General features: G+C 46.8%; 2 protein-coding genes across 2 annotated transcripts; one reads left to right on the top strand and one right to left on the bottom strand.

Annotated features, from left to right (window-relative positions):
- Window positions 1-4,943: 4,943 nt before the first annotated feature.
- LOC140422068 (uncharacterized) lies at window positions 4,944-12,393 on the bottom strand. Its single transcript, XM_072507063.1, has 2 exons — window positions 12,311-12,393; window positions 4,944-10,494 (listed from the first exon to the last, which is right to left on the bottom strand). The coding sequence occupies exon 2, from the start codon at window positions 10,153-10,155 to the stop codon at window positions 9,202-9,204; it is 954 nt and encodes a 317-aa protein (XP_072363164.1). The 5' UTR covers window positions 10,156-10,494; window positions 12,311-12,393; the 3' UTR covers window positions 4,944-9,201.
- Window positions 12,394-16,809: 4,416 nt separating this feature from the next.
- On the top strand, window positions 16,810-17,960 carry LOC140422098 (uncharacterized; the record flags this gene model as incomplete). The annotated part of the gene is made up of 1 exon (XM_072507114.1): window positions 16,810-17,960. A coding segment is annotated over one exon (906 nt), but the record flags the coding sequence as incomplete, so codon positions are not given.
- Window positions 17,961-18,298: the final 338 nt, after the last annotated feature.

Below are 18,298 nucleotides of genomic sequence, written 5' to 3'. Positions count from 1 at the left end.
ATCACTGAGAAAAGTTCCAAGGAAACTATTGGACCCAAAGGCTGACAAGTCCCCAGGGCCAGATGACTTGTATCCTAGGGTTTTAAAAATAGTGGTGGCACAGAGAGTAGATGCATTGGTTGTAATCTCCCAAAATTCCTCAGATTCTGGAAGGGTCCCAGTGATTGGAAAATAGAGAATGTAACACTTTTGTTCAGGAAAGAAGGGAGGAGAAAGCAGGAAACCATAGGCCAGTTAGCCTAACATGTGTGTCATAGAATCATAGAACATACAGTGCAGAAGGAGGCCATTCGGCCCATCGAGTCTGCACAGACCCACTTAAGGCCTCACTTTCTCCTTATCCCCCTAACCCAATAACCCCTCATAGAAATGTTACAGCACAGAAGGCCATTCAACCCATCTTGTCCGTGCCAGCCCGAGGACGCCCAGGTGCCCTTTCTAATCCCACCTTCCTGCACTCGGTCCATAGCCCTGTAGCTCAGAGCACTTAAGGTGCAGGGCCAGGTACTAACAGTTTAGGGTCTCTGCCTCCTCCACTAACTCGCGCAGCGAATTCCAGATTCCTACTAACTACCCTCTGCATAAAAAAAGTTCTTCCTCATGTTCCCTCTACACTTTCTGCTTCTTATCTTGAATCTATGTCCCCTGGTTCTAGAATTCTCCACCATGGGAAACAATTTTAACCTGTCCACTCTGTCTCTCCCGCCTCAATTAAGTCATCCATCAGCCTTCGTTGTTCCAAAGAAAATAACCCCAAACTAGCCAATCTCACCCTGTAGCTACACTTTTCTAGGCCCAACAATATGTGTACTTGTACACCAAAATCTCTCACTTCATCCACCCCTCTTCGTATATTCACTTTTATTGTGTACTCCCTACAACTGTTTGACCTCTCTAAATGCATGACCTCACACATCTCTGTGTTAAATTCCATCTGCCACTTTATCACCCACTCCACCAATCCATCTGTATCATTCTGGAGATTGTATCTATCCTCGACACAGTCCACCACTCGGCCAATCTTTGTGTCGACTGCACATTTCCCAATCGTGCTCCCACGTTCACGTCCAAATCGTTAATCTATAACACAAACAGTAAGGGTCCTAAAACCGAACCGTGTGGAACACCACTTGAAACAACTTTCTAATTGCAAGGGAAGCCATTGACCATTACCGTTTGTTTCTTGTTACTAAGCCAACTTTTTATCCAGTTTGCCACATTGCTCTATATCCCATGGGCTTTCACTTTCTTGACCAATCTGCCAATTGGGACTTTGTCAAACGCCTTGCTAAAATCCATGCACACCACATCCACTGCACTACCTTCATCTACCTTTCTTGTTTGTCACTTGCTCAAAGAATTCAATCAAATTTGTGAGGCAGGACATTCCTTTAACTAATCCATGCTGACTATCCTTGATTAGTCCATGCCTTTCTATGTGACAGTCAATCCTATCTCTCAGGATTGATTCTAGTAATTTGCCCACCACTACATAAGACTAACTGGCCTATAATTGTTTGACTTTGTGATAGGGAAAGTCTGAGAATCCATTATTAAGGAGGTTACAGTAGGATACTTAGAAAATCATAATGTGATCAGGCAGAGCCAACATGGCTTTGTGAAAGGGAAATTGTGTATAACTAATCTGTTAGAGTTTTTTCATGCAATAACATTCAAGGTGGATAAAGGGGAACCGGTAGATGTGGCGGACTTCAAATTCCAGAAAGCATTTGATAAGGTGTCACATCAAAGGTTACTGCACAAGATAAGATGACATGGAGCGGGGGGGGGGGGGGGGGGGGCGTGGTAACATATTTACACGGATAAAGGATTTGTTAGCTAACAGGAAGCAGAGAGTAGGGATAAATAGATCCCTTTCTGATTGTCAAGCTGTAACTGGTGGAGTGACACCGGGATCAGTGCTGGTTCCTCAAATATTTACAATCTACATCAATGAGTTAGATGAAGAGATCAAATATATGAAAGTTAAATTGAGCAATGACATCAGGGTAGAGAGGAAAGATGTCAACAGGAGGTGGAGATTCTGCAAATGGATGGGGCCAGGTTCAGTGAGTGGGCAGAAATCTGGCAGATGGAGAATAACGGGAGTAAATGTGACCTTGTTTGTTTTGGCAGGAGGAATGGAAAAGCTGTATATTATTCAAATGGAGCGAGATTGCAGAACTCTGAGGTACAGAGGGATCTGGGTGTCCTGGTACAGGAATCACAAAAGCTTAGTGTGCAGGCACAGCAGGTGATTGGGAAGGGAAATGGAATATGGACATTTATTGCAAAGGGAAAGGATTATAAAAGAGGGAAGTTTCACTGCAGCTGTACAGGGCCTTGGTGAGACCACATCTGGAATACTGTGTACAGATTCAGTCTCCGTATTTGGGAATAAAGATATAATTGCTTTAGAATCAGTTCAGAGAAGGTTCACTTGACCCATTCCTGGGATGAGGGGCTGATTGGATGAAGAGGTTGAACAGGTTGGGCCCAATCCCACTGGAGTTTGGAAGAATGGGAGGTGATCTTATTGAAACATGGAATATTCTGAGGGGATTGGACAAGGTAGATACCCAGAGGATATTTCCTCTTGTGGGGGACACAGGAACTGAGGCAGATTTTAAGAATAAGAGGTTTCCCATTAAAGACAGAGATGATGATTTTTATTTTGTGCCTCAAGAGGGTGATGAGAGTGGAATTCTCTTCCCAGACAGCAGTGGATCATTGGCTCACTGAATCTATTCAGGACTGAGTTCCACAGATTGTTGACAGACAAGTGAGTCCAGGGTTATGGGGGTGGGAGCAGAGAGGAAGGTGGAGCCAAGACCACAGTCAGATCAGCCACGATCTTATTGAATGGTGCAGCAGGCTTGAGGGGCCGAATGGCCTACTCCTGCTCTTAAGTCCAATGTTCCCCTGTTGCTTTGCAAACTTCAAACTACCATCAGGTCACCCTTCAGTCTTCTCTATTCTAGGGAAAAGCCCCAGCTTTTCCAGAGGGTGAAATGCTCTCAATTCTGGTATTCTTGTGAATCTTTGTTACACCTTATCCAGTGCCTCTATTTCCTTTTTCTGAATGGAAATCATAAATGTTGTCAGTGCTCCCTGTGTAATCTAACCCTGGTTCTAAACAACATTACCCCGTTTTTCAATTCTCTCCCTCCAGAATGGAACCCTATATATGGGCCCCGCATCGCAGGAAAGATGTGAAGTTCTCAGAGAGATTGCAGGGGAGATTGACGAGAATGGCACCAGGGATAAGGGACTTCAGTGAGTTGGAGAGATTATAGAGGCTGAAATTTTCTCTTTAGATCAGAGCCATAAGGACAGAGAAGGAGGCAATTTGGCCCATCGAGTCAATGCCAAATATCTGTAGAGCCAACCAGTCAGTCCCACTGCTCCATTCTCTCCCCCATCCCCACAAAGTGAAATTGACTGAGGGGTCGGAGAGAGAGTTTTCCTCCCCCTCGCGGTGTGGGCTGTAAAAATCCTGGGGGACTTCCTACTTCAGGTTTTCTTGCTAATTAGTGAACATTAAATTAAATTCATTGACTGGCTGTGGATTTATTTTGAATTTGATTGTTCCATTTCTCCTGTTTTTATTCCTGTTGTGATTACGCTCTGGATAAGGATGGTTGACAGGTGACAGGATGGGAAATTGTGGTTTGGGTCTTCACTGACCAAATGTTTTATTGATCCGAAAGGTGTAAAAGGGACCAAACTCCAGCAGAAAGCGAGCAGAGCTGAGAACAGACGACTTGCTGTGTGGGAATAGGGAGATAAACAGCTCCCAGAGGACAGAGAAAACAAGAGTGCCTGGAATCCTGGACAACACCTGGGTGTCAAGGCCACCATGTTTTCACTGCTTGGCATGGGAATGCTGACTCCCTGTGCCGGGGACGGAGCGTGGGGAAGACAATTGTTTGAGAGTTTGACATGGTTTGAGTGGGTACAGGTGGATCAATGACAGGTTTGTAATTGGTCCATTCGAATGTTAGCTCAGCAATGATTGGGTTAAATCAGTCTCCATAGACTTTGTGATGTAATAAAGTACAAGAAGAGATTCCCCGAGCACAGAGATTTGTTGAGGTTTTACATATTCCACTGGCTGAGACCATGGCATCTGGGGCAGAGCAGGGAGCATTTACCTGGAGATGGTGCTTCCACCCAGAGCGTAATGGGGATGCTGCTGCACTTTGATACTACTGCTCAGACATTAGCATGTGTCAGCTCTGAATAACATCTAACCACTGTCACCAATGAGGGTTATCACTGTGAATCATTTCAGAGTTTGGGGAAGCGGGTGTTAAGGGTCTATAAATACAAATTAGGAGCAGAAGTGGGCCATTCCGCCCCTCAAGCCTGCTCCACCATTCAATAAGATCAGGGCTGATCTGATTGTGGTCCCAACTCCACTTTCCTTCCTCCACCCTTTCACTCCCTCGTCAATCAAGAATTTATCAAACTCAGCCTTAAAACATATTCACTGACCCTGCCCCTCCACTCTCTGGGGAAGAGAGATCCACAACCCAGGGCCCTCAGAACAAATATCCTCATCAGCATCTTAAATGGGAAACCCCTTGGGCTGGATTCTCCGTCTTGCCAGCAGTGCACCCATGCTGGGGATTTCCTGGCGGCGTGGGGCTGCCCACAATGGGAAACCCCATTGACCGGCTGGTGAGACGGAGAATCCCACAGCCAGCGGGGCGCACTGCAGCAGAAAACAGAATCACAGCCCCGGTTTTTAAACAGTGTCCCCGAGTTCTAGTCTCTGCCACAAGGGGAAACATCCTCCCAGCATTCTCTCTGCCAATTCCACTCAGGCCCTCGAGTTTCAATAAGATCCTCTCTCATTCTTCTCAACTGCAATGGAACAAGGCCCAACCTGTCAAACCTTTCCTCAGAGGATAACCCCCTCATTCCAGGAATCCGGGGAGTCAACCTCCTCTGAACTGCTTCTACTGCAACTATCTCATTTCTGAAATAAGGAGACCCAAACTGTACACAGTGCTCCAAATATGGTCTCACCAAGGCCCTGTACAACTGCAGTAAAACATCCCGACTTTTATATTCCAGTCCCTTTGCAATAAACACCAATATTCCATTCACCTTCCCAGTCACTGGCTGTACCTGCAAACAAATTTACTGAGATTCCTGTATCAGGACACCCAGATCCCTCTGTACCCCAGAGTTCTGAAATCTTTCTCCATTTATATCTGCTGTTTTATTTAATCCTTCCTGCCAAAGTGGACAAGCTCATGTTTTTCCACATTATGCTCCATCCGTAACATTTTTCTCCATTCACTTAACCTATTTGTTGTCCTTTGCAGACTCCTTAAGTCCACGTCACAAAATACTTTCTGACCTATCTTTGTGTCGTAACCAAATTTCGCTGTCAAGGATGTCACGGTGGTGCAGCGGTTAGCACTGCACCCCCACAGCTCTGAGGACGCGGGTTTGATCCAGGCCGGGTCACTGTCCTAGTGGAGTTTGCACATTATCCCCGTAATTGCGTGAGTCTCACCCCCACAACCCAAAGATGTGCAGGGTCGGTGAACTGGCCACACTAAACTGCCCCTTAAGTGGGAAGAAAAAGAGAATTGGGTACTTTAACTTTATTTTTTTTAAATTAGCCGCCATGCATTCGATTCCATCATCCAACTCATTATTATTAGAAACAGCATTGACTAAACATTACTTTTGTAGGAAACCTACACATTAAAGTATAAAATAGAACATTGCCCTTCACACAATCAAAAACAGCGCTTCACAATTATATTTTACTCTACCCCGGAAGTCGAAACTTAATCGTTTCAGAATCAGTCCAAAGTGATGATTCATTCCCCAGGGTTCCATTCTTTTCTCTGTCTGGCAGCCTTTAACCCCAGAACAATCTTTCACGGTGAATGATTGGCGAGCTACCAGAAAACTGAGAGTAGGCATAAATCAGTCATTTTCTGGTTGGCAAGATGTAATGAGCGGTGTGTCACAGGGATCAGTGCTGGTGCCTCAATTTTTTACAATTTATATCAATGACTCGGATGACGGGACCAACGGTATTGTCATTAAGTTTGCTGATGATGCAGGCAAAAAGGAAGAGGGGTGATGTCGCACTGATAATAAAGGACGGCATCAGTACATTAGTAAGGGAGGATCTCAGTCAGGAATCTATTTGGGTGGAGCTAAGAAACAGCATGAGGCAGCAAACATTGGTAAGAGTTGTTTATAGACCACCAAACAGTAGTGGTGGGGCATGGGATTAATCAGGAGATTAGAGAAGCTTGTAGCATGGGTAAAACAGTTATCATGGGTGACTTCAATCTGCAAATAGACTGTGTGAACCTAATGAGCACTGATGCTGTGGAGGACAAGTCTCCGGACTGTGTAGGGACGGTTTTCTAGAACAGTAAATTGAGGAACCAACTAGAGAACCAGCTGTCTTAGATCCAGTATTATGTAGCAATAAAGGGTTAATTAATAATAATCTTTATTGTCACAAGTAGGCTTACATTAACACTGCAATGAAGTTACTGTGAAAAGCCCTAGTCGCCACATTCTGTCGCCTGTTCGGGTACACAGAGGGAGAATTCAGAATGTCCAAATTACCTAACAGCACGTCTTTCGGGAATTGTGGGAGGAAACCGGAGCATCTGGAGTAAACCCACACAGACACGGGGAGAACGTGCAGACTCCACACAGACAGTGACCCAAGCCGGGTATCGAACCTGGGACCCTGGCGCTGTGAAGCAACAGTGCTACCCATAGTGCTACCGTGCCACCCATAATAATCTTGCTGTGAAAGAACCTTTAGAGCTGAATGACCACACTATGACAGAATTTTACATTAAGTTTGAACGTGAGGTATTTCAATCTGAAGCCAGGGTGTTAAATTTGAACAAAGGAAATGATGACGGTGTGAGGGACAAATTGGCTGAGGTGGATTGGGGAAAATACATTAAAGGTGTGACAGTACACAGGAAATGGAGAGATTTTATAGAATTATTACACAGTTTACATTCCTTCAAGGTACAAAAATCCCAAAAAGTCAGTCAACCGTGGCTAACAGAGGAAGTTTAAAAAAACATAAAAAATTTAGAGAACCCAATTCATTTTTTCCAATTAAGGGGCAATGTATCGTAGCCAATCCACCTACCCTGCTTATCTTTGGGTTGTGGGGGCGAAACCCACGCAAACACAGGGATAATATGCAAACTCCACATGGACAGTGACCCGGGGCGGGATCAAACCTGGGACCTCGGCACCGTGAGGCAGCAGTGCTAACCACTGTGCCACCATTATGCCCGCCAACAGAGGAAGTTAAAGACAGTATAAGATTGAAAGAAAAGGCCAGTAAAGTTACCAGAAATAATAAAGCTGAGGATTGGGAGGATTTAACAATTGTGCAAAGGAGGGCGAAGACACTGATAAAGAAAGGGAGAATAGAATATTAATGTAAACCAGAAAAAAAAACATAAAAATGGACTGTAAAAGCTTCTGTCGGTACATAAAAAGGAAACATTTGGTGAAGATAAACATGGGTCTTTTATGGGTAGAGACAGGAGAATTTTATAATCGAGCATAGATCTTTTTAAATGTCATAAACAAGTGCAGAAAGTCATCGAGAAGACTAATGAAATGCTGGCCTTTATATTTAGAGGACTGGAGTATAAGGACGCAGACGTTATGCTGCAGCTTGACAAAACTCTAGTTAGACCCCACTTGGAGACTGTGAGCAGTTCTGGGCACTGAACCTAGAGGTGACCAGCTGTGTAGATGAGGGAAATGCATTTGACGGAGTCTATTTGGACTTCAGCAAGGCTTTTGATAAGGTCCCACATGGGAGACTGATAGCGAAGGTAAGAGCCCATGGGATCCAAGGAAATTTGGATCCAGAATTGGCTGAGTGGCAGGAAGCAGAGGGTGATAGTTGAGGGGTGTTTCTCTGACTGGTAGGGTCCCACAGAGATCAGTGTTGGGGCCCTTGCTGTTTGTGGTTTATATAAATGACTTGGACATGAATGTAGGAGGGTTGATCAGTAAGTTTGCAGATGACATGAAAATTGGTGGGGTGGTAAATAGTGAGGAGGATAGCCTTTCATTACAGGGGGGATATAGACGGGTTGGTCAGATGGGCTGATCAATGGTAAATGGAATTCAATCTGGATTAGTGTAAAGTGATGCACTTGGGCAGGTCAAACAAGGCAAGGGAATACATGATAAACAGACCCTAGGAAGGACCGAGGATCAGAGGGACTTGGTGTGCATGTACACCAATCTCTTAAGGTGGCAGAGCAGGAGGATCCAGTGGCAAAGAAGGCATACTTGTCTTTATTAGGTGAGGCATAGAGTTTAAGAACATGGAGGTTATGCTTGAACTGTATAAAACATTGGTTAGGCCACAGCTAGAGTATCATGTGCAGTTCTGGAATCCACATTATAGGAGGGATGGGATAGCACTGGAAAGGGTGCAGAGGAGATTTACCAGGATGTTTCCTGGGTTGGAGAGTTTTAGTTATGAAGAGAGATTGGATAGACTTGGATTGTTTTCCTTGGAGCAGCGGAAACTGAGTGGGACATGATTGAGATGTAAAATATTATGAGGGACATAGAGTAGACAGGAAAAAACCTTTCCCTTTGGTGGAGGGATCAGTGACCAGGGGGCACAGATTTAAGGTAAGAGGCAGGAGGTTTAGAGGGAATGTGAGGAAAAGTTTTTTTACCCAGAGGGTGGTGGGAGTTTGGAACTCGCTGCCTGAAAGGCTGGTGGAAGCAGAAACCCTCATAACATTTAAGAAGCATTTAGATCGGCGCTTGCGATGCCCAGGCTATAGGCCAAGTGCTGGGAAATGGGATTAGAATGGTTAAGTGGTTGTTTTGGACTGGCGCAGACTCGATGGGCCGAAAGTCCTTTACTGTGCTGTATGACTCTATGACCTATGTGAAGTTGAGGTTACAATCAGATCAGCTGGTATCTCTGATGGATAATCGAGAGATTCACTTCTCACATGAAATGAAATGAAATGAAAATCGCTTATTGTCACAAGTAGGCTTCAAATGAAGTTACTGTGAAAAGCCCCTAGTCGCCACATTCCGGCGCCTGTTCGGGGAGGCTGGTACGGGAATTGAACAGTGCTGCTGACTGCCTTGGTCTGCTTTCAAAGCCAGCGATTTAGCCCTGTGCTAAACAGCCCCTAATCATTGAGAGCGGGTGAACGGCTTCTCCCCAGTGTGAACTTGCTGATGTTTCCGCAGGATGAATAAATGTCTGAATCCCTTCCCACATTGAGAGCAGGTGAACGGCCTCTCCCCACTGTGAATCCTCTGGTGTCTCTGCAGGCTGGATAATTGCGTGAATTCATTCCCACACTGAAAACAGGTGAATTTCCTCTCCCCAGTGTGAATCCGCCGGTGTCTCTGCAGGCTGGATAATTGAGTGAATCCCTTCTCACACTGAGAGCAGGTGAACGGCTTCTCCCCAGTGTGAACTTGCTGATGTCTCTGCAGGGTGGATGAATGTCTGAATCCCTTCCCACACTGAGAACAGGTGAATGGCCTCTCCCCAGTGTGAACTCGCTGGTGTGTCTGTAGGTGGGATAACTCAGTGAATCCCTTCCCACACTGAGAACAGGTGAATGGCCTCTCCCCAGTGTGAACTCGCTGGTGTGCCCACAGGTTGGACGAACGACTGAATCCCTTCCCACACTGAGAGCAGGTGAACGGCCTCTCCCCAGTGTGAACTCGCTTGTGTGACTTCAGGCTGGATAACGCACTGAATCTGTTCCCACATTGAGAGCAACTAAATGGCTTTTCCCCAGTGTGAATTCGCTGATGTTTGTGCAGGCTGGATAAATGTTTGAATCCCTTCCCACATTGAGAGCAGCTAAACGGTCTCTCCCCAGTATGAACCTGCTGGTGTCTCTGCAGGCTGGATAATTGAGTAAATCCCTTCCCACACTGAGAGCAAGTGAATGGCCTCTCCCCAGTGTGAATTTGCTGGTGTCTGTGAAGGTTGGATAACTGAGTGAATCCCGTCTCACACTGGGAGCAGGTGAACGGCTTCTCCCCAGTGTGAATGCGTCGATGAGCTTCCAGCAAACATGGGGCACTGTATCTCTTCCCACAATCCGAACATTTCCACGGTTTCTCCATGTTTTGGATCTCCTTGTGTCTCCACAGATTGGATAATTGAAGCCTTGACCACACACAAACACGTGTAGTCTCTCCCCACTATCAATGGTGCAATGTAACTGGTTAAAGCTCTTTCCACAGTCAGTGCTCTGGAACACTCTCACTCGGGTGTGTGCGTGTCCCGGTGCTTTTCCAGTCACACTGATGTTTAAAATCTTTTGAAGTCAACACATGAGGCAAACATTTCTCCTTCTAGATTCAAAGACTGATGATATTCAGGTCCAAAGGAATCGAGTGACTCTGCCAGATTGAGACGTGATGTTTGAGATTTCTGTCTGTAATTCGTCCTCTTCTAATATCCTGCAGAAACAATTTACAAAATACATCAATGTCAGCACAGGACAGAAATTAAGAACAGACAATTCTAGTTTCTATGGAACATTCTTTCCTCTTCCATTCCCCAAAAGCTGTACATCTCTGACCCCCACAGACCCAAAACATGGAGAAACCGTGGAAATGTTCGGATTGTGGGAAGGGATACAGTGCCCCATGTTTGCTGGAAGCTCATTGACGCATTCATACTGGGAAGAAGCCGCTCACCTGCTCTCAGTGTGAGAAGGGTTTCACTCAATTATCCAGCCTGCTGAGTCACCAGCGGATCCAATCCAATCCATATTTTCGCAGGGAATGAATGGGGCATCCATCACCCTATCAGAAGGAAAATGATTGTGGAGGTTTGATGCCTTCCTGATAAGAGGACCTCATTTACTACACATTGTAAGGAAGAGTTTGAGTTCTTCCGTTAACTCGGCCCCTGGTATTTCCCCCTCCAGACGTGTAAAGCTCATGCCGGTGGGGGGGGGGGGGGGGGGGGATGATTATTTCTTACACTGCTAATAAAAGGTGCAGGTGCTGGAGAACCAGCAGCGTCTGGAGGTTTGTTTGGCGAAGTCCGAGGAGAATTATAAGGAGGCCCGAGTAAGCCATTGCTGAAGGAGGTTAACGCAGCAAGTCTCCCTATTTACTCAGCAGGTTGAGAAAAGTTGAAAGTTTGTGAGGCAGAAGTTGTACGAGTTTGGGAGTAACCTGAGCAAATACAAAGGCCGACTTTGGAGCGATTTTCTCTGTGCGGCATGGCGGAGGGAAAAAGGTCATGAAGACGGAGGAAATAAACAGGAATCTCGGGAATTCTATGCAGGATTATACAAGTCTGAGCAGTCTGGTGATGTGTTGGCGGTGTGGAGCATTATTTATTTTCATTGAATCTTCCGGAGGCCTCAGAAAGCCAGTGTGAGGCTCTTAATGCTACTCTTTCTAGGGAAGTGATGTCAAAGACCATGGAGGAGCTGCAGCCAGGTAAAGTGCTGGAACCACATGGCTGTGGGTGTGGGTTTTATAGGGGATTTGAGGTTTACTGTTGGAACTATTTCTGGGTATGTATTATCACTTTGACTCAAGTATGCTGCCATCGACTCTTTGTGAGGCTTATGTCTGTTTGATTCTAAAGCGGACAAGGATCTAGGGAGTGTGTCTCTTATCAGCCAATCTCTCTTTTGAATATTGACTTGAAACTGCTGTCTAAAGTTTTGGTGAGAAAGCTGGAGGGCATCCTTCCGACAATCAATTTCTTTTTTAAATTTAGAGTACCCAATTCATTTTTTCTAATTTAGGGACAATTTCGCTTGGCCAATCCACCTCCCCGGCACATCTTTGGGTTGTGGGGGTGAAACCCACACAAACACGGGGAGAATGTGCAAACTCCACACGGACAGTCACCCAGAGCCGCGATGAAACCTGGGACCTCGGCGCCGTGAGGCAGCAGTGCTAACCACTGCACTACCGTGCTGCCCTCCTTCCGACAATCATGAGGGAGGACCAGTCTGACCTCGCTCTGCATCACTATTGGCTCCTAATTACATTACAAGCTGGGCAGCGGCAGGGTTCGTGAATGTCGTATTTGGGCTTCTGAGAAGACCTCGACAAATAAATGCGTCAAGCTGATGGAGCAAAGGATGTCAATGTCTTTGAGAGAGAGAGAGAGACCTGGGCCAAGCTTTCCAGAGTCTGCACCCTCCCTGGATTCACTTCCTTTCCCTTCAGTTGCTGCAAGTGACCAATTGAAGGTCCGAATGAGAAAAGAAATGAAAAGGGGGAGAAAAGAAAGTGTTTTACTCACAGATGTTAGAGACGGGAGGAAGTTTGCGCCCTTGTGAAGTTCAATCCAGCAGTCACACACAGCCCGAGCTGATTAGCTGGACGACCAACTCTGGTCCTCCAACTCTTGCCATTGGTCAATACCTCAGGTAAAAGGTCAGGAGGCGGGCTACCCTTTGCACATGCGCAGCCTCCCCTCTCTCTTGGACATGCGCAGTCGTGGGCAGATCACCGGTTGGCTTCTCGCTCTGGCCGTCAGCCGGTTGCCTGGAAACCTTGTCTCGAGGCGGTTCTGTTGTCGGGTTCTTTTCTCCCTTGTTCAGGGGGCGGGCGAAACAACGGGTGGGGGCGGGGAGCGCCGGGCCTGCGCACTGGAACCCGGTGACGACTGCGCGGAATAGAGTAATTCCTATTGGCTGATTCAGGCGGGGCCCAATTGTGATGTTACAGCGGAAGTGAAGGAAAAAAAACACCTGTCTCCAACATCTGTGAGTGAAACACTTTCTTTTCTCTCCCTTTTCATTTCTTTTCTCATTCTCACCTTCAATTAGTCACTTGAAAGGAAAGGAAGTGAATCCAGGGAGGGTGCAGACTCTGGAAAGCTTGGCCCAGGTCTCTCTCTCTCTCAAAGACATTGACATCCTTTGCTCCCTCAGCTTGACACATTTATTTGTCTGACTAAAAGGATGGTCTCTCGCCACCGGGGGCAGCAGCGCGGTTGGGTGACCTGCACGGCTTACTGCGGTTAGAGAAGATAAAGTCCGAGTTAAGGGTGCAGCAGGGGGGTTTGAGAAAAGGTGGGGGATGTTTGTGACCATGTTTGAGGAGCTGTTCGACCGGGGGGGGGGGGGGTTGAAAAAGGAGAAAAATCTGTACAAACCGTACAGTTGATTGTTGGGAAGAATGTTTCCCGGGGTGTTTATTTGCTGTAACTGTGACACAAGTTTGAATAAAATGCATTAAAAAAAATTAATAAATAAAAGGATGGTCTCTTTCCTGATGTTCACAATTAAAGGAAGAGAAAATGCTGGAAAATCTCAGCAGGTCTGGCAGCATCTGTAGGGAGAGAAAAAAGCTGTTGTTTCGAGTCCGATCACTCTTTGACAAAGAGTCACCGGACTCGAAACGTCAGCTCTTTCCTCGCCCTACAGATGCTGCCAGACCTCCTGAGATTTTCCAGCATTTTCTCTTACGTTTCAGATTCCAGCACCCGCAGTAATTTCCTTTTATCACAATTAAAGGACTGGTTTCTCCAGGAGATGGCTGACATTTAATGGGACAGTAAATTAATATCGGCTAGAGATATGTCTAGTATTTTAAAATTAGATATATTATTTTTGTCTAATAAAGTACATTTACTATTATTTCTGATTGTGTAATATTGTACTGTTGCTATTTATATATTTCCAGTCATCTCTTCCCTCAAAAGGCTATTAGTCTATGGAATTCTCTTCCACATGGATCAGTGGAGTCTGTGGGTCACTGAATATATTCAAGGATGAGTTGGACAGATTTTTAATCTTTCTTTTGTTATGTTTTTTTGAACCATTTTTAAAATAATGAATGCAACAAAATAACAGAAATATTGATGGAAAATGGGTACAGTGTAGAACAACTGATACTGCCACATAAATACTGCCACATAAATACAAGCAACACATTGCAGAATTAATTCATAGCTGGATATTTGAGCGACCAGAGCCTCAAGGTGAAATGCCAGATTAGTTAACAGGTTAACATAGTGAGCGGGGAAAGAGGGTAAGATTATATGAAAACAGAAGAATAACAATGCAGGGCGCATACCCCAAAAAATTACAAAACAGACTAACAACATAGTCGAATTAAAATAACATCGATGACATTGAATCTCTATAGTGCAGAAGGAGGCCATTCGCTTCTTCAAGTCTGCACTGACCCTCAGAAAAAGCACTCACAGAGGCAGACTCCCCATCCTATTCCCATACTCCGGTGCATTGATCATGGTCAACCCACCTAACCTAACATCGTTTGTGCGGAGGGGCAAGAATTCAAAAATCCCTAAAACAGTACTACAATGGAGAAGAAACATGGGAGGCCTGGCCCTCCCGAACTTGCAATACTATCACTGGGCAGCCACAGCCGAAAGAGTGAGGAGATGGGTAAAGGACCCTGACATGGAATGGTTGATGATGGACGAGTCCTCATGTTCAGGAATGATCCTCCGGGCCCTCGCCACGGCAACACTCCCATCCCCGCCAGCACCGGTCCAGTGATGGTAGCTACCCTGAGAACCTGGAACCAGATGTGGCAGCATTTCAGTCTGACCGATGTGTCCTTCATGGCCCCCATCTGCTGCAACCATAGGTTTGCACCAGCCATTCTCGACGCCACCTTCAAGAGGTGGAGACAGGGCGGGGGAACACTGATGGTTAGGGACTTTTACACGGGAAATAGACTAGCGACCTTAGAGGAGCTGACGGAGAGACTGGACCTACCAAACAGGGATGAGCTCCAGGTCAAAAACTTTCTCTGCAAGGAGACACCAGCATACCCAGGAACCCTGAGAAGCACAATGCAAGAGGAGTTACTGGACGCAGACAGTCTGGGGAAGGGAAACTGGGGACCTGTACGGACAACTCTTAATAAGGATAGGCTCCTTACTTGACAAAACCCAGGAAAAATGTGAGGAAGAACGAGGGACGGAAATAGGGTGGAGACTCTGGAGCGAAGCACTGAACGGGACCAACTCCACCTTCTCCTACGCAAGGCTAAGCTTCATGCAGCTGAATGTTGTGCACAGAACATGCCTGACAAGAACCCGAATGAGCAGGTTCTTCCCGGAGATGGAGGACAAATGTGAATGGTGCCAGCGGGGCCCGGCAAACCATGCCCACATGTTCTGGGTATGCCCCAGACTTGTCGAATTCTGCACAGACTATTTAGAGGCAATGCCCATGGTTATGAGGGTGGAGCCGTACCCACAAATGGCACTCTTCGGGGTATCAGACCAGCCAGAACTATTCATGGGGAAGAGGGCGGACGCCCTTGCCTTTGCTTCTCTAATCGGCCGCTGGAGAATCCTGCTCGGCTGGCGATCAGCAGCAACACCCACAGCTCAGACTGGCTGGCAGACCTATCGGAATTTCTCTAACCGGAGAAGATCAAGTTCACTGTCCGAGGGTCAGAGGATGGTTCCCACAAAGTGTGGAGGCCATTCACCAACTTGTTCCAGGACCTGTTTGAAGCCAGCGGCCAATGGAACACTGGGGAGGGAGGTGGGCGTACGGGAGCCAAGGGGATCACAGGGAGCAGGCAGGAAAAGGGGAGGGGGGGGCTACTGGGACAAGGAGGGAGAACCAGAAACCAACTGACACAGAAACCAGAGAGCCTCGAACAAAAACACAAGAAGAGGAACATCCAAGGGAAGGTTTAAAACAGGTCAGGGAGTGCGCAGGGTGGAAGGGGAGGCCCATCAATGGGGGGGGGGCACCCTCCACTTGTAAATAACAGATAACTCCCATTGTACAGTGAAGGGCCCAGGAAAGAACCCAGAAACAACGAGTGAAGGGAGCGGAGGGGAGGGACGGGAGATGGGGGGACTGGCACAAAGGAAATTGACATGCACATTGTAATCGGCAGAGTTACCCTGACTGCTTGGATAGTGTATAATAAGCATTGCCACAAGTCTGTTACTGGATGAAAAAGAGGTGAAAAAAACTGCCCCACCCAATCCCACCTCAATTTAAAGTGTTTCTCATAATCCAGATGAGTTTCCTGTAATAAAACTATGTCGACTTTCTCCTTAAGAAAGGAGAAGATCTTTTTCCTTCTGATGGGGTGATGGATACCCCGTACATTCCCTGAGAAAATTTGCAGATTAACTGCCGCCATTAGTTAGGCGACAGAGAGACAGGAACAGATTTCACACCACAATCGGGCGTGCGCCATTATCCCCTCCTCCAACTCACTTTACCAAAGTTTCCTCAAACTGCTCCTTTCACGGATAAAAGCCCCGTCTGTACCAGAGTAGGATAAAGTCAACAACACATCAACCCTCCCATAATAACAAAAATACAAAAGAATCACCACCACAATAGACCCAAGGGGACATTCCTCAATAAGACTGAGGACCCGGAGGATTAACCCCACGGCCAGACTGCAGTTACCCTCAGGATACCTTCTCCAAAATGCGGAGCGGAAAAGTAACTTTTGTAAATTGTTTTTACAGGATATTAGAAGAGGAGGAATTACAGACAGAAATCGCAATCGTCACGTCTCAATCTGACTTGTGTCTCTCAATTCCTTGGAACTGAATATCACCGGACTTTGAATCGAGAAGGAGAAATGTTTGTCTTTTCTGACGGCTTCAAAACATTAGTGAGATTGGAAAATCACCGAGACACACACACCCAAGTGAGAGTATTCCAGAGCACTGACTGTGGAAAGAGCTTTACCCAGTTACACAGCCTGAAAAAACATCACACCATTCACAGTGGGGAGAGACCGTACACGTGTTCTGTGTGTGGACGAGGCTTCAACTGATCGGCAAACCTGGAGAGACATGAGGAGACCCCCACCCTGGAGAAACGGTGGAAATGTGGGGACTGTGGAAAGGGATTCAGGTTTCCATCTGTGCTGGACGCTCATCGGCGCATTCACACTGGGGAGAGGCCGTTCACCTGCTCTGTGTGTAAGAAGGGATACGCTCAGTTATCCCACCTGCGGAGACACCAGCGGGTTCACACTGGGGAGAGGCCGTTCACTTGCTCTCAGTGTGAAAAGGGATTCACTCAGTTATCCGACCTGCGGAAACATCAGCGACGTCACACTGGGGAGAGGCCGTTCACCTGCTCTCAGTGTGAGAAGGGATTCACTCAGTTATACCACCTGCGGAGACATCAGCGAGTTCACACTGGGGAGAGGCCGTTCACCTGTTCTCAGTGTGAGAAGGGATTCACTCAATCATCCGACCTGCAGATACATCAGCGAGTTCACACTGGGGAGAGGCCGTTCACCTGCTTTCAGTGTGAGAAGGGATTCACTACTTCATCGGGTCTGCTGGAACATAAGCGAGTTCACACTGGGGAGAGGCCGTTCACCTGCACTCAGTGTGAAAAGGGATTCATTCGGTTATCCAACCTGCGGATACATCAGCGAGTTCACACTGGGGAGAGGCCGTTCCCCTGCTCTCGTTGTGAGAAGAGATTCGCTCAGTTATCCAACCTGCGGATACATCAGCGACATCACGCTGGGGAGAGGCCGTTCACCTGCTCTCAGTGTGAGAAGGGATTCACTGTGTTATCCCACCTGCGGAGACATCAGCGAGTTCACACTGGGGAGAGGCCGTTCACCTGCTCTCAGTGTGAGAAGGGATTCACTCAGTTGTCCCACCTGCGGAGACATCAGCGAGTTCACACAGAAGAGAAGGCGTTAACCTGCTCTGAGTGAGAGAAGGGATTCAGATATCCATACACCCTGCAGGAACACTTGCGAGTTCACACCTGGAAGAGGCCATTCACCTGCTCTGAGCAGGGGAGACATTCAATGGTCCGTCCCAACTACGGAGACACTAGCGAGTTAATTCTGGGGAGAGACCATTCATCTGTTCTCAATGTGGGGAGGGGGTTTTGTGATTCATCACACCTGTTGTGACTCCAACAATTTCACAATAAATTACAGATGTTGGCTCCGTTGTTATTGTTTCTGCTCTCACTGACATCCAGGAGTGCATTTTGTTCATTCTGACATCTGGTGAATGGTGATGATTGGAGGGTTTCTTTCTGCTGGACTGGCCGGTCTAACACCTCTGCCTCCGGTGGGCTGACCATTTTTGAGCCTCGTTGCGATTACCTGGTTCCAAGTTTGGCGAGGAGCACAGAATGAAAAGGTGTTTGCACGTTGGAAGATATTTAGTTCCCAAAGCAGCCACGTTGCCATGAAGATGGGCTGTGGTGGTTACAGGGTTCTTTTGTCTAATTTATCTGGGTGTTTCTGGCAGAAGGAAACTGTCATGGTCTGAGGGGCAAGTTGT

The sequence above is a fragment of the Scyliorhinus torazame genome, chromosome 5 (assembly GCF_047496885.1).
Source record: "Scyliorhinus torazame isolate Kashiwa2021f chromosome 5, sScyTor2.1, whole genome shotgun sequence".
Taxonomy (NCBI): domain Eukaryota; kingdom Metazoa; phylum Chordata; class Chondrichthyes; order Carcharhiniformes; family Scyliorhinidae; genus Scyliorhinus; species Scyliorhinus torazame.
The sequence above is the reverse complement of the archived record's forward strand: the minus strand, read 5'-3'. Positions and strand labels throughout refer to the sequence as shown.